Below are 26,692 nucleotides of genomic sequence, written 5' to 3' on the forward strand. Positions count from 1 at the left end.
CTCTGCACTGAGAGTGCGGGGCCTGCTTGGGATTCTCATCTCTCTCCCTCTCTCTGCCCCTCCCTTTGCTCCCTGTCTCTTCTCAAAAGTAAATACACATCAAAAAAAATTTTTTTTAAATGTGCATAGCTTGGGACACTTGGGTGGCTCAGTCGGTTAAGTGTCCAACTTCAGCTCAGGTCGTGATCTCGCGGTTCACCAGTTCGAGCCCCGTCTCGGGCTCTGTGCTGACGGCTCAGAGCCCGGAGCCTGCTTCGGATTCTGTGTCTCCTTCTCCCTCTGCCCCTCGCCCGCTTGTGTGTGCATGCACACGCGCTCTCTCTCTCAAAACAAACATTAAAAAATAAACAAATAAAACATGAAATACATACACACGGTAAATAAACATTAAAAGAAAAAAAAAAAAACCTCCCTTCCCTGTCGTTCTCAGGCAGGTTCAGGGAAGAGTGGAAGCAGACACGCGTGTTTATCCACCGTGTTTGCCGGAACCTAAATGTTACCTCCTCTGACACCCCCAAGTGTGCCTCACATGTGCCTGAAAGGGACCAGCTCGCTAATCAAAACTCACTCCACTCCCAACGTCTCTCCCACACCGACTGCCTGCCGGGCACATCGAGGACACGATTTCTAAACGTCACAGCGCTATGCGGTGTGCAGCATTACTCCACTCCTAGATGAAGAGACTGAGGTTCAGAGTAGTCAGGGAGCGGAAAAGCCTGCTGGACCTCTCTCTCTTGCTTCTTCGGTCCTCGCGGGGCACAGCTACCAGGCTCCCCTCAGGCGGGGGTCTGTGGCTACAAGTGCACTACCCACCTCTCCCCGGCCCGGGAGGGTACTGCCTCACCCTTGGTCCTCAGCTGCCTCCGGACCCAAATCCTCTCCTTGTCCCTTCCTCCTCCTACAGCACAACGGAGCCAGGTGGGTACCCTCCCCGAGCTGGGAGCAAGGCAGAGGCAATGGAGAAGTTTCCAGAGGGGATGGGTGTGGCACTGACCGCCCCACCCTGGTCAGCACGACCTCGGGACACCGGTCTCCCCGACGACCCCCGAGATTCTGCTCACCGAGACCCCAGCCCGGGTGTGGCAGGCCTCACCCTCCAGGTGGAGGACATCAGCCTCTTCTCTCTCTCTTTTTTTGATATAATCCTTCTTTACTTTAAAAAAGTTAATAGACTTCTTGGAGGCAATTTTAGGTTTATAGAAAATGTGATTAGGTGGCTTAGTCGGTTGAGCGTCCGACTCCTGATTTTGGCTCAGGGCATGATCCCAGGGTCAGGGGATCGAGCTCCGCACTGAGCCTATTCAAGATTCTCCCTCTTTAGTGGCGCCTGGGTGGCTCAGCCGGTTAAGCGTCCGACTCTTGATTTTGGCTCAGGTCATGATCTGTTTGTGGGTTCGAGCCCTGCATCGGGCTGGACATTGGGGAGCCTGCTTGGGATATTCTGTCTCTCACCTGCTCTCTCTCTCCAAATGCGTAAACTTAAAAAAAAAAAATGAATAAATAAAAGAGAACACTCCCTGGCACCCAGCCCCACTGCGTGCCAGGCCCCAGCCTCCCCTTTGCTCCACCCGCAGGTTATTTGGGCCGAACACCAACTGCATCCCAGGTCTCCCAGAGCAACGCTGGTGGGCAGGCCAGGCTCATCTGTTTCTCGGGGACTTTCCTCTGAGGAAGTCAAAACTGGTGACTCACTTCAAATGCACGCCTCTGTCGCAGATCAGGGTAGCGCCCACACGGCGAGAGAACGGGGCCCCAGGGCCGTCCAGCTCAGCTCTGCCATCAGGAGGAGGGGCAGGGCGGGGGCACGCCGGGCCCACGTCACAGGGCTGCTGAGAGCACGGCGAGGGGCTCACGGCCAAGGCCGGACCAGCACCCGCCGGGATGCTGTGTTGGGGGGAGGGGGTGGCACTGGTGGGAAGAAGGGCTGGCCGGGAAGAAGGGTCGTTCTCGGGAGATGAGGGGACAGAAGCAAGCGGTCCCTCGGTGGCCCTCCCTGACGGTGACCACAGCTGCTGATGTGACCAACCGCCAGCGAGAAGAACCTGGGGTTCAACTAGCCTGTGCAGCCCCGACACGGGGCCAGCGGCGCCTTGCTCGCTCGGGACCACCCCCCGGGGCCCTGAGTGGTTCATTCAGCATCTTCCTGGCACCAGGCTCTGCGGTGGGCACTAGGGGCCCAGCCGTTGTGGACAAAACAGACAAGGCCCGTGGTCAAGGCGCTCTCGGCCGTGGCAGGAAACCGGCAGTGGAGGAGGAGGAAGTGGACTCCTGCTGTTAATCCAGGCGGTTGGAGGGGCTGGGCAGGGTGACATCAGAGGCCTCTCTCTCCGAGGAGAGCCCATGGGGCAGAGGCCTCGCGGACGGGGGGTATCGAGCTGTGGGAAGCTCTGGGGGACAGTGTCCCCTGTGCAGGGACCAGCCCGGGACACTGGAGGAGAGGACAGAAGGCGGATGCGGCCGGGCTCGGCCAGGGAGGGAGGGACGCCGGGTGGCCCGAGGGTGGGCGGGCAGTTGACAAGGGTCTGGGGGCCATGGGAAGGCAGGTGGGCCTTATCTCAGGTGAGATGGGAACCTGTGCGGTGCAGGGACCTGGGTGGGGGCAGGGAGACCAAGGAGGAGGCGGGCCCTCCGTCCAAGAGAGAGGAGCCTCCCAGGGGAGGCGGTAGGATGGGGACAGATTCCGGTGTGTTTTCGAGACAGCACCGGGGACTTCCAGATGAGTCGCATGGCTGGGGAGGAGAGAAAAACAGGGCACAAGGCTGAGTCCCAAGTTCCTGGCCTGGTCGCTGGAGAGGCAGGTGAGTGTTCACAAGGACGGGGAAGACGGGAAGAGCAGGTCAGGGACGGGGTGGGGGATAAACACATGAGTTCTGCCTGGGGCATGTGTGACAGGTTGACCCGTGTCCCCTAAAAGAGATACATTCAAGTCCTAACTCCCCCGTCCCTCCCCATACCTGTGAATGTGACCTTATTTATTTATTTATTTTTAAAATTTTTAAAAATTTTGTCTTAATGTTTATTTTTGAGAGGAGAGAGAGAGAGAGCATGGAGGGGAGGCGCAGAGAGAGGGAGACACAGAATCGGAAGCAGGCTCCAGGCTCCGAGCTGTCAGCACAGAGCCCGATGTGGGACTCGAACTCATAGACCGCAAGACCATGACCTGAGCTGAAGTCAGACACTCAACCCACCGAGCCACCCAAGCACCCCACCTTACTTATTTATTTTAAAGTTTATTTATTTTAGTTACTTATTTTGAGAGAGCATTTTGCTCTCTAGCAAGCGTGAGTGGGGGGAAGGGCAGAGAGAGAGACAGGGAAAGAGAGAGAATCCCCAGCAGGCTCCACACCGCCAGTGTGGAGCTCGAACTCACAAACCACGAGATCATGACCTGAGCCAAAATCCAGAGTCGGATGCTTAACTGACTGAGCCACCCGGGCGCCCTGAATGTGATCTTATTATTATTAATTATATTATTATGTTTACATTATTTAAAGCTGAGGTCCTTCAGATGGGATTAAGCAGTTCCACGACTCCAAGATCAAGTTCCCGCTGCCCCACCGGGTCCTGCGTCGTCAGCACAAGCCATGCTTCACCACCAAGAGGCCCAACACCTTCTTTTAGAGGCAGAGCCTCCCTGGCCCCAGGTCCGCCCAAATAAACTCCTTGGGAAAACCCGGGTGCTCAGAAAAAAAAAAAAATTAGCATTAGCATGGGCCCTAATGGGATGTGATTGGTGTTCTTATAAGAAGAGGAGAGACACGGACACACGGAGAGAAGAGACCGTGTGAAGGTGCGGGAGGGGCTGGGTGAGGTGGCTGCCGGCCAAGGAATGCCACGGGATGCCAGCAGCCTCCAGAACCGAAGAGAAAGGCACAGAATGGGTTCTTCTCTTGATCCTTCAGAGAGCGAACGGCCCTGCCAGCACCTTTGACTTGAGATTGCTAACCCCTAGAACGGAGAGAAAACCCCCTTCCTGTACAGGACTAGTTGGTGGCAGCTGTTAGAGCAGCCCCGGGAAAGTAACACACGCTAAGCAGGGATGCTGCGTAAGCACTTGATCTAAGACACCAGCCACCCCTGGGCAGTGGGACGCCCCATGTGTCCCGACTGTTCTAAGTCACAGGCCCAGATGGTTCCAGCAGGGAGACTGCACAGGGGGAGACGAGCCAAGGCTGGAGTTTGGACCTGACCCGAGGCAAGGAACACCTCCCTGCTGGCCAAGGAGGTAGGAGGAAAGCTGGGGTGGGGGGAGGGAGGAAGAAAGTGCTTCCAGAAGGAGGCAGGGAGATGGACGGTGCCCAGTTCTGCCGGGAGGGGACATAAAGCCAGGACAGAGAACCGGTCGCTCTAACTTGTACTGTGCAGATCTGTGGCAGCCTCAGTTTCCCCGGAGCAGAGGGTGCTGGACAGCAGGGGTGGAGACCGCGTGCACAGAGGGGGCTTTCAAGGGTTTAGCTGAAGGGAGGTCAGAGAAGCGGGCACGGCTGGAATAGACATGGGGCAGGGGCTCAGTTTTGGGTTTTTTTTTTAATGTTTATTTATTTTTGACAGAGAGAGACAGAGCATGAGCAGGGGAGGGGCAGAGAGCGAGGCAGACACAGAATCCGAAGCAGGCGCCAGGCTCTGAACCGTCAGCACAGAACCCGACGCGGGGCTAACCCATGGAACGTGAGATCATGACCTGAGCCGAAGTCAGACGCTCAACCAACTGAGCCACCCAGGCACCCGTCAGTTTGTTTTTAAGGTGGGCGCAGCCGGGGCAAGTGCGTGGGGAGACTGGAAAGGGGGACCCAGAAAGGAAAAAAGAGGCCCCTGTGCAGGGGCGGGCAGGAGCTGGCGGCGGGGGCCCCAGACGGTGCCCCGGACGGAGGGCTGAGGGTGGTGGGGAGTAGAAGAAGGGATCAGAAAAGCGTGGCTCATCGTTGGAGGAATTCCAGGCACGGATCAGAAAGGTTATCCGTGTGTGTGCTGGGGCAGGGGAGGGGCGGAAAAGGACAAAGGCAGGGCAACCAGCCTGCGGGCCCGAGCACGTGGTTGACCAACGAGGGCCAAGGACACCAGGCCGTCATGAGCTGCTGTGACTTCAGGGAGGCTCTCTGAGCTCCGAGCCCCTCACTGCACCTGGGACCCCTGTGGCCGAAGGGAACACCCACCCTCCAAGGACTTTAAGGCTGGTAAGAACTAACACTCAGAGCTGACTTAGAGCAGGGCTTCTAAACAGCCTGCACACCCGGCAGGTGAACTATTCTCCCATCTTCCAGGTGAAGGGACTGAGGCACAGAGAGCGTAAATAAACTGCCCATGATTCTTTAGCTGCTACCTGCACCTCAGGGGGTAGCGTTGAGGCCCCAGTGACACCAGGATCCATAGGTACCTCTGAAGAGCAACATGACTTAAAGACCATAAATAATACTGCTCATGCCTTTGACCCAGTTCAGAAGCAGGTTTAACAGCTGGTGAAGCTAATACAGCTTCTGCACCGGCCTCCTCCAAGGCCCTGGGAAGGGCCCTGATAATGCATTTATAGGATCACATGATTTATAAAATCCGCAAAAGCAGTTATATTTTTTGGATATTGTCTCCTGTCCTCAAGTAAGTTCCAGCCTCCACAGTCACCCACATCCAGCATATAATTTTTTAAAGGGTGGAGTAGGGACAGGAAGGTGACGTAGCAGGTGTCCACAGCAGGCACAGGGAGAAGCGAGTCCTGGGGTCGGCTGAGCCAGCTGGGTCCTGGCCGTGAGCAGTGGACCAGGCTGCAGGACCGACCCTGGAGAAGCTGCACACTCCGGTGGGATGGGGGACACATGGGGCTCCATCCTTTCGGTAGAAGCAAACCCCGTGTGTAAATTCCTCCCCCCCACCCAGAATCCACGGATATCCTGTTTCTAGGGCAGTCTCAGTTGGTAAGTATAAATAGAGGGATGGGTGGCTCAGCCGGATGAGCGTCTGACTTCGGCTCAGGTTGTGATCTCGCTGTTGGGGAGTTCAGCTGTGCTGACGGCTCAGAGCCTGGAGCCTGCTTCGGATTCAGTGTCTCCCTCTTTCTCTGCCCCTCCCCCGCGTGCACATTCACACGCTCCCCCTCCCTCTCTCTTTCTCTCTCAAAAATAAACAAACATCAATGAATGAATGAATGAATGAATGAATGAGTGAATGGCTATTACCTCCTGGCTGCGTGACTCCAGACCGGCTGTTTCCAGGGCTGAGCTCAGTTTCCTCATCTATGAAATGGGAGGGTAACTCCCAGCTTCTAAGGCAGGGGGCCGGACCCAAAAAGAGTAGGTACAGAAAGTGCTGGGCACAGCCCCCAGTGTGAGGGACGCCCCCAAGACCGCGGTAGGAAGCCAGCAAGGCCCATCTGCTTTGGCTGCCACCAGCCCTGCTGATGGGCTAGGGCCTGGCAGAGACTTCTAGAGCAGTGCCCACCCTGTGCAGGCTTGTATGCCCCCCCTGCCCTCCCTAAAAGGGAAGCAAAGGGAGTTCCAGACAGGATCAAACTGGGGATCAACCTCCCCACTCCTGCAACCTGAGAACCAACCAGTGCTGGCCCATAACCCCCTGGGCCTCCACTTCCCATCCCAAAGAGGTCTCAGACCACACCCACGGCACTCACGGGACTCACCAGACCCCGAGTAACTGTGAACACTTCACGTCCACCAGCTTTCTTAATGTTCTCAATGAAAGCAGCCCAAGGGGGCTTCTATGCCCATTTTGCTGAATGGACAGACAATGAATGAATGAATGAATGAATGAATGAATGAATGAGGGCGAGGCTCAGTTAAGTGACTTGCCCAGCATCACACAGGCGGGAAGTAGCAGCAAGGGCACCAACCTGTACCCGATCTCCCTATAGTGGTCAACGGCCAGCAGGTGCCCTTGGCCCCCGGGCACCCCCAAGACAGCTCAGTGAGACTGTATGCAGCTTGCCTGGGTCCCATCAGCCAGGTGGGGACGGCTTCCCGGGGAGCCGTGGCAGCAACAGTAGAGCAACAGCCCCACCACAAGGACCCTGACTAGGAAGTCACAAGTGCCCCGAGAGTCTAGCCCCCTGTCCCCGGAGCTGCCACCGCAGCCCTCTGCCACTCCCCTGCTCCATTCTTGACCCCTCCCATCCTTTCCTCGTCAAGCAGCAAGCGGGATGCGCTTAAAGATGGATCTGCCCGTGCCATGGTCCCTCTGCAAATAGAGCAAACCCCCTCCACTCCTTCAGGGTCAAGCCCACACCAGCCTCATAGGCACAATGCTGCCCAGCACCATTGCTAACAACAGCTCAGCCCTGCTACTCTTTTGTTTCTCTAGTCCGTTCCCTCGGCTCAGCCCGAACACCGGCCTTGGGGATGCCCCCCACCAGGTCAAGCCTCCGTGATGGGCACTCACATGGATCTATAAGGAAACACTGACGTCTGTCTCTCTCCCCTGATAGACAGTGAGCTGGAGGGCAGGGACCAAGCCTGTCCACACCCTCCACCAGATCACCAAAGCGGGTAGTTCTGTCCACAGGGAAGCAGGTTGGGAAACCGGCCCCTGGGGTGGGCAGACCCCAGAGAGATCACCAGGGTAGAGAGACTCAGGAAGGCGGGCTGCGGGGGCTGGTTTGAGTCTTTGTAAGTTACTACGTAAGTTCTTAAACTTCTCTGAGTCTCAGTTTCTCCATCCACAAAGTGGGGATAAAATTACATCATGGTGTGGGCTTGAGGATTCAACAAGGCAATGGGTATAAACATTTCCTCTATTTCCCCTGCCCCTGCCCCAAATACCCTACCCAGAAGCCTCCAGGGGAAACCTTGGCGTTGTGTGAGGTCCTCGGGGTAGGGAGGGAGAATCCCAGGCAACAATACTTTCCTGCAGTCCCCACAAGGGGACCCTGGAGCCCCCCAAACCCTTCCCCATTCAGCCCTGGAGCTCCAGGTAGCTGGTCCCCATAGTCCTGCAGAAGACTGATGAACACAGTGTCCCCCACCAGCTGACTCTACCCCCACTGGCTTCTCACACCCAAGCCCACCAGATGCCCTTCAGAGACTGCCTCGTGGGTTACTCTCTCCTTTCCAACACTGTGGTTCTTGACGGGGGGGGCGGGGGGGAGCAGGGTCAGCTCTGGGGTCACCTCGGCCACCCTAACCCTGGGCTTGGTACAGCAGGAACATGACCCTGTCCTGCCATGACCTTGGCACCCCCCCAGCCCAGCCCCGGCCCACAGCAGGTGCCAGGGAAACACTGCTTCATTCGGACTTGATGAATGAATCTAGATGATGAATCCAGACTCTAAAGGACTTGGGGCCACTGGCCCTTCCAACGTGGCCCAATGACAGGGAGCGGCAGAGAAGAGGGGCCCCCGGCAGGAAGACTTGGCTGATGGTCCTTTTGGCTCCAGAGAGTGACCCAACTCTCTCCCCGACACCAATAGTGATCGTTGCGTAACAGCCGATTAGGTGTCTGAACCACCCGACCCTGTGGTCCTCGGCCTTTTCCAGGATAGGCCTGGGGCATCCATGCTGGTCAATGGATAATACCATTGGGAAATACCATCGGGCGGGATCCGTGGATAAAACCAACAAGAGCTAACATGTATGGGGCACCTCCTAAGTTTCTGGCACCGGCTAGAGGCATTACACATATTCATGCATCCCAACCCATTTTACAAATGGGAAGACTGAGGTCCAGAGAGGTTAAGGCGCTCGCCCAGGGTCACACGGTGACAGTCTCCAGAGCCCATTGGACCGGCATCCCCGGTCACTCCGTGTGGTTCCGATGAGGACTGGGCGTCCCAGCCCGGACCCCCCTCCCGAGCCCCCCCCCCACTCAACCCCCCGAGTCCCCTCCCTGCCCAGCCCCCGGGGTCCAGCTTGCCCCTGAAGGTGGGGCGGTGGAGGCAGCACTCACCAGCACACGGTCTCCCAGGCGCAGGTCCTTGTCGCCCCGCTTCACGGAGCCGCTGTCCGAGAGGTTGGAGCCCGACTCGTTGCCCGTCTTGACCGAGCTGTTGAGGACGCTCTCCCGCAGCGGGATGACCCGGCTGCTGAGCGGCGGCGTGGCCGTGCCCGAGTGCAGCGACAGGTTCTGGGCGGTCAGCGACTCCACCGAGTGGGCGTCGCTGCCCGAGCCCTCGGCCGTGGGCTGCCGGGTCAGCTTGGAGGGCCGCGTGAAGATGCCCTGCAGGGCCGGGCACTCAAAGTAGCGCACGCCGCCCACCGCGCCGTCGTTCTTGCCCACCGGGTCGTCCAGCACCACGCCGGCCCACTGGCCCGGCGCGAACTGCGTCTCGCCCAGGTACTGCACCACGCCCGGCTTCACGCCGTTCACCCACACCCGCTCGCCCACCGCGAAGTCCCCCAGGAAGTCATCGCCCACCTCGGCCGGCTTGGGGCCCGGCTTCTCGGCGGCAGGGGGGGCGGCGGCGGCGGCGGCCGGGCCCGAGGCCTGCTTGTGCAGGGGGGAGCCTGCGGGGCGGGAGAGAGGCAGTGGTCAGGGCTCCGGGGTGTGCGGTGGGAACCGGGAGGCGCCCCCCGCACTGGCTGACGGATGGGGAAACTGAGGCACGCACGGCGGGGGGGGGGGGGGGGGGGAGGGGGGGGCGGGCAGCGCGGCCTTGGGCGTCCCCGAGGTCTCTCCCTATCTCCCAATCCCTCCGGAAGGTTCAAGGATTAAAAAAAAGCTCAGGGGGCACCTGGGTGGCCCAGTCGGTTAAGCGTCCGACTCGAATGCAGCTCAGGTCTTGCTCTCACGGCTCTGTGAGTTCGAGCCCCGAGTCGGGCTTGTGCGCTGACCAAGCGGAGCCTGCTTGGGATTCCTCCCTCTCTCCTTCTCTCTGCCCCTCCCCCGCTTGCGCTCGCTAAGTCTCTCTCAAAAATAAATAAGGAAACTTAAAAAAAAAAAAAGGGCAAACTCAGGAAAGCACCTCCTCAGAGCCTCACCTTTCACAGCTCAGGGTCACTCAGGATCGAGGGCCAGGAATGAACCCATTCTCGAGGGTTACAAACTGCCACCTCCCCCTCCCAGCGGGCTCAGGCTCCTGGCTGTTAACCTGAGACCACTCATGGCCCACCACCAAGGGGAAGTGGTCTCTGTGTCCCCCACCCTGCACCCCAGCCAGCTCGGGGCCCAATACAAACAGCTCCAACCCATTCCCTGACAGCTGGGGACAGCCACAGACACCCTGGGGCAAGGAAGGAGCCAGAAAAGCCTCTTGCTCTGCTGCTGAGTCTCCCCTCCCTGAGCTGCAGCCCAAAGCATCAGGACTGCATAGACCAGGAAAAGGGGGGAGGGGGAGGTGCATGGGCGACAAGTCCTTCACTTCCAACATCCTGGGGCTGACCTCTGGGCTCTCCGTGCCCTGACCCAGCCCCTCTTTAGAAGAAGAATGACCCTGAGGCTCAGAGAGGCCAGGGCCTTGCCCAGAGTCACACAGCAGAAATGGGACTCAAACCCAGGGAAGGGGCCTGCCCCCTGGGCCTGGGCCCTGAGATGCTATAGACGAGGACATGGAAGGCAAGAGAAGCAACTTGCTCAAGGTCACTCACGAAAAGACAAAGCAGGACTTGAACCCACATGCCTTATGCATATCTGGGCCCCACGCAGGGCCTCCTGTGCTATGGGGCTCAGGAAACTTCCCCATTTGCACCACGAGGTCTGGAGGCTGTCCCCCACTTCCTGCCAGACTCAGCATCAGGCAGAGAAGGACCCACCTTTCTCTGCTCCAGAGGCTGATGTGTTTGTGAAACAGTGATGCCTATGTTTCTAGTCCTTTCCAGGGGCAGCCAGTGAGGGGCTACAGGGAAGCAGCTCCCACCAGCATCTTCCTTTCAGCCACCGCCAAGAGACCCTGGGCCCAGGCCTGGCAAGAAGCTCAGGACTGGAAGCCAGAGCTTCTAGGCGCTGGGGAAGCCATGTAACTCCAAGGCCCAGCCCGATGTGCAAGACCAAGCATGTGGTTCTCTCTCTGGGGCGCTGGTGGCGGGAATGGGGAAGCACGTGGCACCCGAGGCCGGGGCAGCCGGGATGGGGGGGGGTCCTGACAAAGGGGACCTCTCAACTGTGGACTGGGCTCTTGGGAGATCAACGGGCTCCGTTGCTGAACTTGACTAACAACCACGGTGATCAACCCACTAACTGATGCTCTGTGCTAAGGGCCTGACATACAGTAGCCCGTGTGACCTTCACGGTTAATCCTGTGAAGTCATTTTGTTATCCCCCCTTTACAGATGAGGAAAACTGAGGCTCAGAGAGATCAGGCACTTTTACCTAGGTTGCCTGGCTAGAGGCCTCTGGCTCTTGGTGTAGGGTACACACGTATATTAAACCAAAAATAGAGCACTAAGCACCTGCCAAGCCAAGCCTCAAGCTACAATCACCCCAAATCTTGGACTCCCTTGAATGAACCCATTTTCCAGAATCTGCCCAAACCCTACAGTTCCTTATAAGCAGGGAACAATCTTGTCTTTTACTCCGTCCCATGTAGAGACATCCCCTTTGCTTCCTGTTAAGAGAAGACCCCTAGGCGGGACCCTGGAAGGGGGGCCCCCCCAGGCTCTCTTCCACCACTGAGATGCCATGAGGCAGAGGCCACACAGTGGCTGAGGGGGCAGGCCCTGGAGCCCCAGAGACCAGCAGCTCCTAGCCCCACCTGGGTCTCCTCCTCACCTGCACCTTGGTTTCTGGGGCTATTCTCGGTGCCTGGCCCAAGCCAAGGGCACAGTGAGGGCTGACTGTCATGTTATTTTGATAACAATGATTTATACGAAGACTAAAGAATTAAAAAAAAAAAAAAATTAAGGGACACTTGGGTGACCCTGTCCATTGAGTGTCTGACTCTCGGTTTCAGCTCAGGTCATGATCTCATGGTTCGTGGGTTCGAGCCCCGCGTCGGGCTCTGTGCTGACAGTGTGGAGCCTGCTTGGGATTCTCTCTCTCCTCTTCTCTCTCTGCCCCTCCCCTGCTCACGTGCTCTCTCTCAAAATAAATAAATGAACTTTAAAAAATATTTTTAAACATTTAAGAACCACAAAGGGTCCCAGGAGGCAGAAGAAGGGCTCCCAGGCAGGTTCTGGTGACCTTGGGAACCCCACAGCGGTTCTCCCACTCACCAGATCAGGCGGGCACCTTCCTTAGGAAAAGCCACTCCGAAAAGCAGCCAGAGGAAGCCACATATTGGAGTATGGCCCAGCCCCGGCCCCCATCATAACCATGCCCAAGGTGCTGTGGTCCATCAACGAGAAGAGTCGGGCAGCTACCGGTCTGGATCAACGGGCTGGATACTTTCTCCACGTTACATTCTTTTTGATTTTTTTAAAGTTTATTTATTTATTTTGAGACAGAGACAGCATGAGTCGGGGAGGGGCAGAGAGAAAGGGAAAGAGGGAATCCCAAGCAGGCTCTGCACTACCAGCACAGGGCCCGATGCGGGACTCAAAGTCATGGAACCACGAGATCGTGACCTGAGCTGAAACCAAGAGTTGGACGTTTAAACGACTGAAGGGGCGCCTGGGTGGCTCAGTCGGCTGAGCGTCCGCCTTTGGCTCAGGTCATGATCTCACGGTTTGTGGGTTCGAGCCCCACATCGGGCTCTGGGCTGACAGCTCGGAGCCTGGAGCCTGCTTCGGATTCTGTGTCTCCTTCTCTCTCTGCCCCTCCCCCGCTCATGCTTTGTTTCACTCTGTTTCTCAAAAATAAATAAATGTAAAAAAAAAAATTTTTTTTTTAACGACTGAGCCATCCAGGCGCCCCCTCTACATTACATTCTTACCATGCAGATACTCTTGTCCAAAGTTACCCAGGCAGGAGTCAGGCCCAGCTGGTCTGGCTCAGAGCCCTCCCCCTCAACAGCTCTCCCACAAGGCTCGCATGTGTGGCACCTGCCCTTCCGGTATCTGTTTCTAGAACACGTGCCTGTGCCCAGCGGCTCCATGATGTCTGCTAACTGACCTGGGCAGCTGTGACGCAGGTGAGCACCTGTGCCTACCCGGCCTCTTTGCTCAGAGCACAGAGGAGGGTCCCAGGTCGAGGGGGACCCAGTGTGGCTCTTCTCAGTCAGAAGCTGCCCACACAGCTGTCCTCCCCAGCTGTCCCGAGTCAGGCAGACCCTCAGGTAATCTTTCTTCCCCACCCGCCCCTTCTAAGGTCATAGGCCCAGAGACCAGTTGTTCTAACAGCTGCTAAAAGCCAGGTCCCAAGCCCGTGGCGACGGCGCGCGGGGGTTTTGCTTCATTTTTCCTCTTCGGTGCCCTCGGCGGCCCCAGCCTCACGGGACAAGCCCTCATCAAATTCCCCCCTCACACCAGGAAGCTTCCAGAGACCAGGGCTTGGGGAGGCATGGAAAACAGGGATAGAATCCCCTTCCATCCAGGGAGCCAGGCCTGGCCAAGCCCCTTCCTGGACCTGCACCTGTTTCCCCACAGGACGGCAGAGGGCGAGGGCAGAGCGGCCAGGACCTGACAGTCTGTGCATCCCTCCCTGTTCTCCCAGGGCTGTCAGACCTGGCCGGCTCTCCCGTCACACCCACCGTCACACCCACCGGGCTCTGAGGCAGGTTCCAGAAGCTCCCTGACGGCAGGGCCTGCCCCACCCCCACCCCTCCTCAGAGCCTTTGCACGGAGCAGCCTGGCCCGGCAAGCCCCCGCGAAATCGAAAGGCGGCAACAGACTTAAACCGCATTTGAGCACTTGGTCCTTTCCCCAGACTCCAGGCACGAGGGAATCTACTGCCGGGTTTCAAGTTCAAAGCAGGACTTTGAAAAAAGGGCTAAGGGGCGTGGGGTGGGGTGGCGGCAGCTGGCGGCCTGTTGCAGCGGAGGCGGGGCGCCCAGGCGAGGAAGCACCCGCCCCTCCCCCCTCCCCCGGCGGGGACTTGGGTCCCTCCCTGCCTCAGGAAGAGGGGACAGGCCTTCCAAACCTCAGCTCCCAGGGACCCAGTTCTCTGAGCACCCAGGGTCAGATGCTAGGGACTACAGGCACGGCCAAATGGGGGCTCACACCGGGGTGGGGTCCAGATAACAAGAGAACCGCACAGCCACAACTCAGCTGGCCACCTCCCCGACTAGAAGGAACTAGATCCGTGGGGGCCTGGGGCTGGGGAGCGAAGGTTCACTGTTCTAGCTTGGAACGCCCTTCTCCCTGTAGAGGCAAACTCCCGTCCCCCTTCGGTCTCCCCAGGGACCCGCCTCCCCACCATCGCTCGCCTCTCCTCCGGTCACTGGCTCCCCATGTGCGCCACGAACACCCCCCAGCCCGCAACATGACAGCTTCCTCTGTGCTGTCGGCTCAGAGCCTGGAGCCTGCTTTGAATTCTGGGTCTCCCTGTGCCTCTGCCCCTCTCCTGCTCACGCTCTATCACTGTCTTTCTCTCTCAAAAATAAACATTAAAAAAAATTTTTTTTTGAACAAAAATAATTAGCTCTCCAGGAGAACAATAATCCCGATTCGTAGAGTTTGCCGATTTCCATAACGTAAATTCTCCCACCGTGGTCAATTTCAAGCTACCAGCATGATGTCACTGAACACGGATGTGGAAAGAGATCATACGGTGTTTCTACCACAGAGCAATAACCTTACAAACACAGATACTATAAAATCCTACCTGCAGTAAAACAGTAATATTTTACCAGTAATAAAATGGTGGTATAAACCCTACTAAAAGCACTAGCAGAAATCATGAGTTTTGAGTATTTGTTACCCATGTTTTTAATAGAATTTATTAAACTGTAAGGTCACACAGTCTAATTTTTTAGGGAAAGGCTGCCTTTAACATCTGGCTCGTAAAATTCCTGACAATTTCACCATGGGTTCTTGTGAGCCGGTATGGGCCGGTGCCAACCCACACCCTGGACAGGTGGCCAGCCTCAAAACCCACCAAAATTCTCTACAGACGCCCTGAATGACAGGCAGGCTAGAAGGCACACAAGCACCAAGTCTCTGACCCGTCTCCAGTGCAGGGAGTAGGAGGGGAGGGGCGAGCTGCAGGAGGTCAGGACCTGGGGAGCCCTGATCTACACAGTGCCCCCTATGATCTAACCCACACCCGCACCTTTAGCTCCTTACGTGCTGCCACACCCCTGCCTTCCTGAAAGACCTGAATACATTCTCCTCGTAAAAGATCCAAATGACACAGGAAGATATAGTAGAAATTGGGCCCCAATTTCTCTCTCCAGTCCAGATCCCTTCCCTGCTGCCAGACCTGCCCCTTCCAAGCAGCATCCCCTCGATGTCCCCTGGGATCTCTCACACTTGATGTTCTGAACCACGGTGATCCCCTCTCCAAGAGTGCCTCCTCTGTACCCCTCATCTCTGGAGTGCATCCCCAACACCCACTTAGACCACAAATCTTCCTTGCTCTTTCCCCTACTGTTTACCCTCAATCCAATTATTCATCAGATCTCGTAATTCCACAGAAGTAACTCTGAAATGCACACCTCCCTCTAGGGTCTCAGAGGGCCCTCCTGAGATCAGGCCTGCGAGATTCCACACAGCTTGCCGCAGAAACCTCCAGAAGGGTCTCTCTCAGCCTCCAGCACCCCCTGCCCTGCTTCACCCCTGTCCAAAGCCATCCGGGACCCCTGCCAAACACAAACCCACTCACGTCATCACCCCCCACCCTGGTCATTTCAACTCTAGACAGGGAATACTTTCTAGTTTCACCTTGGCCTGGTATAATGAGCCTGTGTTAATTTGGTTAATAAAATGTTTTAAAAGTGAAATATAATATTTTCAATGAGAAAAAATTAAGTAGGGAGTGTCATCTTTGGTCCATTTCCCAAAGAAATAATTTAAAAGAAGAAACGGACGTACTGACTTGTCATTCACAAAAGAAACAACAACAGAAATCCTTGGGGGCACCTGGCTGGCTCAGCTGGTGGAGCATGCGACTCTTTGACCTCAAGGTTGTGAGTTCAAGCCCCATGCTGGGTGTAGAGATGACTTAAACATAAAAAAAAATCTTAAAACAACAACAGAAACGAGACCCTCAATCTAAGTGCCCCCAAATACGGAAGCAGTTATATAAATTATGGTCAAGTCTTTCAGATTCTTCTTTTAAAAAAAATTTTGTAATGTTTGTTTATTTTTGAGAGAGAGGGAGAGAGAGAGAGAGAGAGAGAGAGACAGAGCATAAGTGGGGGAGGGGCAGAGAGAGAGGGAGACACAGAATCTGAAGCAGGTTCCAGGCTCCGAGCTGTCAGCACGCCCCAAGTCTTTCAGATTCTTGAGCAACTTTAAAAATACTTCTCCCAGGTTATACAGAAAGGTGTTTCTGATATGATACTTGGTCAGAAAGGAGGGCTCAAGGGGCGCCTGGGTGGCTCAGTCGATGACACGTCCAACTTCGGCTCAGGTCATGACCTCACGGTCTGTGGGTTCAAGCCCCTTGTCGTCGGGCTCTGTGCTGACAGCTCAGAGCCTGGAGCCTGCTTCAGGTTCTATGTCTCCCTCTCTCTCTGCTTCTTCCCCACTCATGCTCTCTCTCTCTGGCTCTCTCAAAAACAAATAAACATTAAAAACAAATTTGTTTAAAGAAAGAGTGTCCTAACATAGACACGGATGCCTAGATGTGGGTGGTGGGAAGAGAAAACGCGATAAAAAGATACCAATCTTACAAAAACACAAGAGGGGCCTTGCAGGGCCTCACAGAGACGGTATGTCATGAACTGAAGGGTGTAATGAAGTCTGCCCTGTGTCCCTGAAGGCCAGAGGGAAAAAAGCATGCCTATGTAAGACCCAGTCCCCCAAGGAAGCAAGCATCCCCTAAATGTTCTACAGACCATAGTTCCACAAAGGGATAACAGATATTATGAACATAAACACTGAACCTCCAAATTCAAAGAAGATTGAGAAATTGCAGCTTAAATAAAGTTGAGGTTACTTTGCTGCAGGACTTGTCAGAGCCTTTAACGTGCTAATGAGCACCATGACTGCTTAAAGGAGGTGACGATATGATTCGTCATCCAAAACCAGACACCCTGAAGAGAAAGGAGGAGTTATTACTATAGCGTCGTGCCATGACCACGGACATAAACTAGGGCTGTCCCAGACAGAACGGTCACCCTGGCATTTTCCTCTCTGTGTCACCTAAGGATACCCTGCCTGTCCATCACAGCAGCTCCAACATTCTTCACTGGCACAGCCACTCTACAGGACTCCGTTTTCCCTTGGTTTGCACAGGCTGCCTCGGGGATACATCTGAGTCCCACACCGACTCCCCTCTCCGTCCTCGGAGCCTGGGACCAGGCCGAAACGCAGGCTGGCCACAACACTGACCTCCCCTCCCCGGGGGCCCCAAAGCAACATGACATAAATGCACCACAAACCCCAAAGCAGCCTTGTGCTCTAAGCCCTCTCCTGTCCCCAGCAGATGCTCAAGGCGGAGGTTACGAAGGAAGGGACAGGGTCCCCATCGCATTCTTCAAGGGTGCCGGCTTTCCCACCGCGAACCTCCCAGTCCAGTCCACTCCCCAGTCAGTCGTTCTGACAGAGCCAGCTAATATGGCCTCCAGGGAGGATTGAGTCCACCCCCCTCCCCTGGCCCACCCTCTGTGGCCACACAGGCCCAGCATCCACCTGCTACACTGCCTTCAGCCATCCCTCGCCGAAGAAGGAACCCTCTATCAGCCCACTCCAAGGTTGTGCCCTGTCCCAAGGGTTGTTCACTGTTCCTTCCTGAGCCAAATTGAACTCAGAAGTCCCCTTCGGTTCCCCCTACTCCCGAACCAGGAGGACAGAGCCCCCACCCACAGACTCAGGTGGGGACCCAGGAGGAGAAAGATGTGGGAGGCTTACCCTGGAAAGAGCAGAGCCAGCTCCCCATGGAGAAGCCCTGCTCCGGCCACAGCACGGCAGACAGGCGCGGACAAGATGGGCCCCTGCGCGTCCCCCCCCCCACCCCGGGGTCGATACTGGGCGACGTCAGGAGCATTAGGAGGCTGCCCCACCCCCCACCTGCCCTGCAGCCCAGCCACAGAAAAGCTCAGCTTGGCTTTCCCCATCCTGATGCCATTAAAAAGTTTAGGATGTGGTTAGGGGAGGAGGGCTGGAGAAGCTGACCTTGAAGGGAGATGAGTGCTGCCTGGGGCAGGATCAAAGGCGGGAGGTCTGTCCCCGTTCTGCCCAGGTTTGCACGGCATCTGGGACAAGTCACTGAAAACACGGGCGGGATGCCACCTGCTCTCCCAGGGAGCCGGGCACCAAGGTGAAAGACATAATCGTCCAGGAGTAGAGTAGGGTAGGGCCAGTGCCTAAGGCTACAGGCCAGCTCCAAGCTCTGCCGGCCCCATCTCGGGCACAGTAGGCTGGCTCCCGTGTCTGCAGCGCCCACAGGGGATGGAGGACATCGGGCCCCAGTTCCATAAGCCAAAAACGCTCTGGGACCAGCCCTGTGCAGGCCCTTTCGGGGGAATCACAGTATAGGAGGTGAATCCTCTAAGCCCTGTGTGGCCCGCTCCCTGCCTGAGGGGAGCTCCCATGCACACTTATCCTTGACCTCCTATGTCCTGGGTCCCCAGCGTGAGGAAAGGCCACAGGCGCATTGGGGGACAGCTGTGACCAACCTACGGAGAACAGATCACTCCTCCCACTTACCAGCTGCCCAAGACGGGAGCCGAGTGTGCGGGGCTGGGACTGAACTGGGGGTCCCAGCCACGCCTTCCCTGTGGCAGGGTGGCAGGTACCGGCGGCCTGAGCCAGCTTCAGCCCCAGCCCAGAGTCTCCATCCCAGCGCCACCACTCCCTGGCCCTGTTATTCTGGGCAACTTCGATGACAGCTGAAGCCTCAGTTTTCCCATCTTTAAATGAGAGGAAGAGTTATCCCACTGGGTTGTTAATGAGCAGAAACATGGTCAGACGCCTGCTTGTGAAGTAGAGGGTGGCAAATGCCGAGCCTTCTAAATGAGATGCCTCGGGGGCCGGACCACAGTACAGGGGGTGGGAGAGGCCCCTCAGGAACCTGCAGGGGAGGGGCAGGGGCAGAGGGAGCACGGCAGTGACCTAGGATCGGTCCCTTGGCCCAGCAGCCCTGAGCCTCCTCATGTCACCGTGGCCAATCTTGCTGGCCTGGCCTGCCTCCACCTGGCGCCCAGAAGCAGGCCCCAGGGAAGGGCTGAGGGCCCCTATCTGTCCCTTCTCTCCCACCATCACAGGGCCCTGGTGGACCCTGCCCGATCCCCACAGGCGGCTCCTGACTTGAAGGGAGGGCTGTTCCCCAGCAGCCAAGACGGCTGCCAGCCTAGAGGCCTGGACCCCCTTCTTCCTCCTCAGGCCCAGGATACATTGCAAAGCCCCAGGCGGCCCTGGCACCAGCTTCCAGCTCTCTGCTGGGGCCCTGGGGCCCCAGCGCCTCCCCCAACCCATTCCCAATACTCCCCCCATCGCCCACTCGAGGTGCTCTCCAGCCCCCAGGCATCTCAAGACTCAGGACCTTTGCAGACACTATTCCCTCTGCCTGGATGCTCTTCCCCTAACCTCGGCTGGGTTGGTTCCTGCTTGTGGCTCAGATCTTTGTACCAATGTCACCTCCGGAGCGAGACCCTCCCTGACAGTCTGATCTGAAGCAGCCGCCAGGGGTGTGCCCCATCCTGTCTGGCCGCGCTGCCCCTGACCTCTCCAGTCTCTGCCCACTGGTGGGGCCCAGACCCCGCCCTCCTGCACACCTGCCGTTATGACCACCTCTGGGCCCCCTCCCGCCCTCCCCCCCGGGAAGACAATCCCCCTCCGATGGCCCCCTTGTTCCTGCCGCTTCCTGTGTGTCACAGTTCTGGGGACTGACACAGCTCCCCTCCCCTCCCCAATCTCCACAGGGCGGGAGGTAGGGGCATCAGTCCAGGCCCGGCCCTTGGCCAGACCCTCTGCCCGGAGGCTGAGCTCATGCTTTGGGAGGCAGCCATTGCCCGATTCCCAGAGCAGAGCCTAGTACCCCCTCAATCCCCCACCCCAGGCTCCAGCCTCCACCAGACTCACCTCTGAGGCCCCAGTGTCCCCCACACAGGGTCCCAGCCTCCTGCAGGGGTGGGCAGATGGCCAGTGCCATGGGGGAGGTAAGGGAGCCTGAGGAGCCGGTGGGGGGGGGGGGTATTGGTGAGGATGACACTGTCCTTTTCTTCTACCTGCCCCTCCCCCTCTCCAGAGACTGGGGGAGGGACGAAAGCAGCTGTGGGCCTCACACATCTTCCTTCCCTGCTCACCAGGCCAATTGCTCTGGGCTCCCTGCTCCCTCCCTGAGCCTGGACATCTTGCTCTGACCCGCAAAGGCAGCAAAGGCAGCGGATGCCAGGGACAGAGGGAGGGGAGCGCCGAGCCCAGCTGTAGACTAGCGCCGGGCATGGGCGGGCACCGTTCTGCAATCAATCGGGCATTCACTGAGCCGCTCCTCCTCTCCCTGGAACAGTCCTGCAGGGCGGGGGGCCCAGGCAGAGTCAGACCACGCAGCCCCCACCCTCAGGGGCTCCCAGACCACCCTGCGGTGTGACTAGGAAGCAGCCCGTATGCCACACCGTGTGGCCCTTTCCCATGTCCCTCGAAAGCCTACGTAGCCCTTCGAGATGATGCAAAGACCCTGTGGCAGTGCAGCGGGAGACAAGAGGTATGGAAAAGTGACACGTAGGTTTGGGCACAGCCCGCGATCTCACCGCTTCAAACAGTAAGTGCGATAGGAAAAAAGACTGGAAGGAAATCTGCCACGGTGGTGGCTGTGACTGGGTTAAATGGAAGGGAGGTGGGTGCCTGACACTTAGAAATTTTTCAGTAAGGAGACCCTGGATGGGGAAAGGGACAGAAAGGAGTCTTTAATGAGTTTTGTAGCTTGCAGGCCCTTCACACTCGTTAACTCTCTGGATCCCACCAGAGAGAGGTTATTATCCCATCTGGGGCTCAGAGAGGTTAAGTAACTCTTCCAGGGTCACACAGCGAAGGCAGTTAGAAGGGGCATTGAGGGCTGGGTCAGAGCCGGAATTCAGGCCCCTGTTGATCAGGGAGGGAGAAATGATGAAAATAACCCCAGAAGGTGCTACGGGGCTCTCTCTCCAGTAGACAAGAGGGTGAGGCCTGGCTGGTGACCTTCTCCAGAGAAGGTGCTACACAACCCCCACCTCCTCACCCCCCTACTGGCCCAAGCTCAGCCCACATAGTGCCTTTGCCCATGCTCTTCCTCCACTGCCGGCCGGCCTTCCTCCTCCTCCACTCCGTGTTTCAGTTCCTCCCATTCTGAAGGCTGAGCTCATTCCACCTCCTCTGGGAAGCCTTCCCTGATGGCCCACTCTTGGTGGTCAGCCCCTGACCTCTCCCAGCCCTGGCAGCGAGCGCAGGCATCCTCTCCCGGGCGGCCACATATGCCTCCCTCGATGGTCTCACCACCCGGCTCAGAACCCCCACAATCTGTCCTCCGCACAGCGGGCTGAGGGATGTGAGCGCCCGGCCACTCCTCCAACAGCTCCCGTCACTCTGAAAACAAACCCAAACTCCTGCCCTCCGCCATCTGCCTCTCCCGCCCTCCCAACCTCATGTCAGACTCCTCTCCACCCAGGCTTGTCTCCCTTCCTTCTCTAACCACGCCTCAAACCAAGTCCGCGCCGGCCTCAGGGCCTTTGCATCACTCTATCTACCTGGAACATCCTTTCCCCTTCATTTCCTCTCTCCGGCCTCTTCGCAGTGCTCAGGAATGCCTCCCATGAGTAAAGAAGGCTTTGCCACGTCGGAAAGCAAGTCTGGGCCTCCAACAGGCTGTTCCGGGCAAGCCCTGCTGGCAGGGGCCCGTGCATGGGCCACACCGTGCAACCTCCTTACCCTCCCACCCTGGCTGTCGGTCTCTGCCGGGGCCCTGGTTCTGCCAGCTCAAACCTTCCCTGACCCCACCCAGGGCCCAGATTGCCTAGTCTGGTCCCTGGCTATTACTTTTTGTCTCCCTAAACTTCTATACCAATCAGATGGGACGGACAGTGTCTTACCCTGCCAGCTGCAGTATAATCAAAGCAAGGATTTGTGCCCCAAGACATTCATCACGACATCGTTTATCAAAGTGAAAAATAAGAAAGAATCGTCCCCAACTGCAAAGGATGGGTTAAGAACACGTTTCCCATTCTTTTTTTATCCTATTCCTTTTGATTTAAAACAACGGCTTCCCGTTGTTATTATGACAGAAGTGAAATGACTCGGACAACCCCAAGCTGCCCCCACCCTGGCCCACGCTCTCCCACCAGCACACTTGTCACTGGCCACATGCCAGTCTCTTGCCATGCGTTGTTCTGCCACTGGACCTTTGCACGAGCTGTCCCCTCTGCCTAAAATACCCTCCCCTTTTCAACTAGTAAACTGTCCCCCTCCAGACCTCAGCTCACATGTCCCCCTCCTCGGGGCTGACCTCCCAGACCTGGTCAGTCCCCAGTTCTAGCATCTCATGACACTCAGCCTCCCCCCCTGCCAGACCGGCAGCCCCGAGGGCTGGGCCCACATCCATTTTTGCTCAGAATGAGAAGTCGGATGGCTAAGACCGTGTCAACAAAGCAGGCCTTTGACTTGTACTTGTTGAACGGACCGGATATTCTATGGCCATTAAAAACGACACGGAAAAATCCGCTTGACCACATTAAAAGAAAAAAAAAGCAGATTTTCAAATTATACACGCGGCACGATGGCAGACGATTCAGAAAAGAAGGAGAACATAAGCCGAAGGACCAGTCTGGCCGATAGGGGGTGGGATTACAGGCAATTTAACCTCTGCATCAAACTTCCTAAATATTCCACCCGGGACCACCTCACTTGCACCGTCACACAAGCAGACAGCTGTCCTCTATCCATCTGCTGTCGGGGCCGGTGCCCCCAGCCTCCAGCCTCCGGCCCCGGCCCTCACGTCCGCCCACCAGCAGGAAGACGAGGGGTCAGATACGGGAAGGCTGAAGGGCGTGGTTCTGGGTGGCAGACAAGAAGGCGGGCGGAAGATGGGGCCGGCTCACTAGGAGGATCCCAGGGGCCCCTGTCCCCGAGGGCAGCCAGCAGTCGTCCCGCCTCCCAGTTAGGGAGCATGAGAGGGAGCGATGCACGTAAAGCATCCATCGGTGCCTGGTGCTAGTTGACTATGAGAAGGATCGCAGCCGGACAGAAAGGAGAACTTCCACGTACCGTTAGCCCCCCGCCCAGCGGCTCTTCCAGAAGAAGCACTCCCCACGCCCGGCCCCTCACCCACCACCTCCGGCCCCACGCACCTTCCTTGGAGCCGGTGGCCACCGCGGCAGCCGACACCGCGGCCGACCCAGTGGACGTCCGGCCCACGGGGCTCGAGTGCTTCCCCCCGCGGCCGGGGGGCTTCAGGCCGCTGGGCTTCTGCATGGTGGGGCCACTCGGCGTGTGGATAAAGGTCCGCGGGGTCACGTCCTCTCCGTCATCCTCATTCACCTGCAGGCAGACGAGAGGGATCGCGTCACAATGTCACCACTTGTCGGGGCACGCCGATGGTGACGCAGCAGGATTCCTGCACCCCCTACCCAGTGGGCCAGGGACCACCCCACCCCTTTTTCCTAGACGGGGAAACTGAGCCCCTGAGCAGCAGCAGCAGCAAGCGTGGGCCCAGTGTGGCCTGCCCGACATGTGTCCTGGTCCGCGGGCCCCCGAGGTCGGGTGTGCTCTCTCTGCCCACCTCCTGGGCCCGGCTTGGCGGGGTGGGGGGAGGGGGGGGAGGTCTGTCGCAACAGCTGTATTAGCCCCCGCAGCCTTCCATCAGGACCACACAGGTCGCCCAGCCACCGACGGCTGAGTGTGGCACTCACAGAGCACAGGCCGGTACAGACTCTGGCACACGAGGCCAGCCGGGGGTGGGGCGGGGCGGGGGCGGGTGTCACTCTTGGATGGCCCCTAGACCCTCTAGGACCAGCCAATGATTCACCTCTCTCCCGATGCGGGGTGGACAGGGGGACACCTAATTCAATCACGGTTCCACCCTGTCACCCCAGAGCCCCTGTGCCCACCCTCCCAGCACCTGCCCACTCCACGCCAGGTGTGGGGGCTCGTGCACACAGACGCCTACGCCTGCCTCGGCCCCCTGCCCGGATGGACTTACCATGCCCTCTGCCCGCCCTCCACCATCACAGCCCCTGCCTTTCCAAGCAAGCAGAGGACAGGATAGGAACACGACGCGGCAGCATTTGACAAAGGTGCGTCCTGACACAAGAAAGCCTCGTCTCCAAGGCAATCGACTCAGGGCACCAGATGCCGGCAAGAGGGGGCTGGCTGGTTGCGGGGGGACTGGAGGAGAGGCGGGCAAGACAGACCCGCTGTCCCCTGGCCGCCCCCTCCGCTTTCCTGCGCACACACCCTCTCTTGTACCCGATGTTCATGGAGGGCTCACCAGGGGCCAGGCCCTGTCCTGTCCCAGAGCTGCGGGGCTCTGTCTGGGGAGCACGCTGTCCACTCAGGAGACAGGATACAGAGCACCGCCAGATGGGTGGAGGATTCTGGGCAAAAGCATCCCCCCCGGGGACCTTGGGAAGAAGGAAATCAGCGTCCTCTGGCTGCTGAACTCTGGGGCAGTAGGAGATGCTCGTCTAGCCACCTCCTTACCCTGTCCGTGGACCCAGAATGTTACTCCCTTTCAGAGAACCTTTTCTCTGCTCTTGATCCGTAACACTTCTATAAACTTTTAAAATTTTTTTTAAGGTTTATTTATTTTTGAGAGAAAGAGACAGAACGGGGGCCGGAGATAGGCAGAGAGAGACGGAGGGAGACACAATCCGAAGCAGGCTCCAGGCTCTGAGCTCTCAGCACAGAGCCCGACATGGAGCTCGAACTCACAAACCGTGAGATCGTGACCTGAGCCAAAGCCGGACGCTTAACCGACGGAGCCACCCCGGTGCCCCGATCCGTAAGACTTCTAGAGGCCGACCCTGCCGCACATGCGGGGAGTGGACACATGACCCAGGCCTGGCCAGAGCCCCTGTGGTTAGTTAAGGAAAGATCATACGGCCTAAAGAGCATCAGGGTCTGGACTCTGGCTGCCTTTATCTTTAGGAAGGTTCTTTCCTTTCTTGGGGGCTGCCTGGGTGTGGGTTGGACGCCAGGGACTACAGGGCCATCCCAGCTACTGCACAGAGAAGCCTGTCAGGGAATGATGCCAACAGGGAGAGAGCAGAGCCGAGTTGCTGGATTTGGAGGGCCTGGATCCAGCTGAGCCTGAAGCTGGTCACTTGAGCTCTGCACTTAACACCAGTCGACAAATCCTCACGCACGGGCATCCTTTTCTCTCTTCGCCTAAACCTACTTGAGGGACACGGTCGCTTGCAACCAAAAAAAACTTCTGACGAATACAGAAGCCAACCCACAGTGCTCGGGGAGGGAGTCTGCACGGTGCCCTCAGAACGGCTCTCAGGTCAGCAGGCTGAACAAGCGACAGTCGTGGGAAGGAGCCGCTCCTCACGCGGGGCTGGACAGCCCTAACAGCAGAGACAAGCACGCTCCCCCCCAAGGCGCACAGTGGGGACACCCACCTACACACCCAGGTGAGCCAACAGGAGACACGGCTGCCGGCCTTAGTCTGGTCCTGGAGCCGGCCAAACCAAACATGCCAATCCCCCGATGGACGACTCTGACCCCCGGACCCCCGGAATTCTGAGGCCCAGGAGTCACTCAACCAGCTAGAGTATGAGGCTACTCCCTGGCTCCCCAGAACCCGGCCCTCTAGGAAGCGCGTGCCCCGGGGAACTGCAGACATCCCTCTCCGGCTGGGTTAGGCTGTGTCAACACCCCCGAGCCCGCCCGAGCCCTAGCGACTCCCTGAGCCAGCAGGGGCGAATGAGCATGCTCTCTGGGGACAGCGAATATCCCACCCTGCGGGTGCCGAACTGGCCTGTTCCAGCAGTTTAGCAGGGGGGCCTCTGACCCAGGAAATCCTGATGCAGGGCCCCACGTGTGTGACCGAGGACCCTCCTGCTGGGATTAGGAGATGGAAGGAGCCCCCTGTGCATGCCTTCTGGGCCCCTTCTCTGCCTAAAACTCTCTAGGAGAGAAATGTTACAAATTATACATCTAATAAGAAACTTATATTTGTTTCTTTTTTTTTTTACTTTTATTTATCCATTTTGAGAGAGAGAGAGAGAGAGAGAGAGAGAGAGAGAGAAGGAAAACGAACAGGGGAGGGGCAGAGAGAGAGGGGGACAAAGGATCTGAAGCAGGGTCTGTGCTGACAGCAGAAAGCCCGATGCGGGGATCAAACTCACAAACCTTGAGATCATGACCTGAGCCGAAGTTAGATGCTCACCTGACTGACACCCAGACGCCCCAAACTCACATTTAAAAAACAAAAACAAAAAGCTTATATTCAGAACACATAAAGAACTCTCACCACTCACTCATCAGAAGGCAAACAACCTCATGGAAAATGAACACAAGATTTCAACACCCAGAGTGCCCGTCTGGCTCAGTCGATAAAGCATGAGACTCTTGATCTGGGGATTGTGAGTTCAAGCCCCACGCTGGGTACAGAGATTACTTAAAAATTAAATAAACTTAAAAAAACAAAGTTAACTGTACACCTACCACATGACCCAACTGCCCAAGAGAATACAAACACATATTCATACAAAAATTTGTAAAAGGAACACTGTTCATAGCAACTTTATTCATAATAGCCAAGAAAGGGAAACACCCAAACATCCATCAACTGGTGAGTGAAAAACAGTGAATCTATACGAGAGAACCCTACTCACCAATAATAAGGACCATGACATATGAAACAA

The 26,692-nt window shown here is 57.2% G+C and overlaps 1 protein-coding gene across 3 annotated transcripts in view; it reads right to left on the minus strand.

The window, feature by feature from the left end:
* Positions 1-26,692, minus strand: part of CLIP2 (CAP-Gly domain containing linker protein 2) — a 74,365-nt gene that overhangs the window by 30,362 nt on the left and 17,311 nt on the right. For all 3 annotated transcript variants that reach the window (XM_053894217.1, XM_053894216.1, XM_053894218.1), the window contains 2 exons: positions 23,171-23,360; positions 8,884-9,440 (listed from right to left, as the gene is read on the minus strand). In XM_053894217.1, the coding sequence (XP_053750192.1) occupies positions 8,884-9,440; positions 23,171-23,294 (681 nt within the window). In that variant the 5' untranslated portion in view covers positions 23,295-23,360. The remainder of the gene's footprint in view (positions 1-8,883; positions 9,441-23,170; positions 23,361-26,692) is intronic.

This window comes from Panthera pardus, unplaced genomic scaffold (assembly GCF_024362965.1).
Source record: "Panthera pardus isolate Hobbes unplaced genomic scaffold, ASM2436296v1 HiC_scaffold_4, whole genome shotgun sequence".
Taxonomy (NCBI): domain Eukaryota; kingdom Metazoa; phylum Chordata; class Mammalia; order Carnivora; family Felidae; genus Panthera; species Panthera pardus.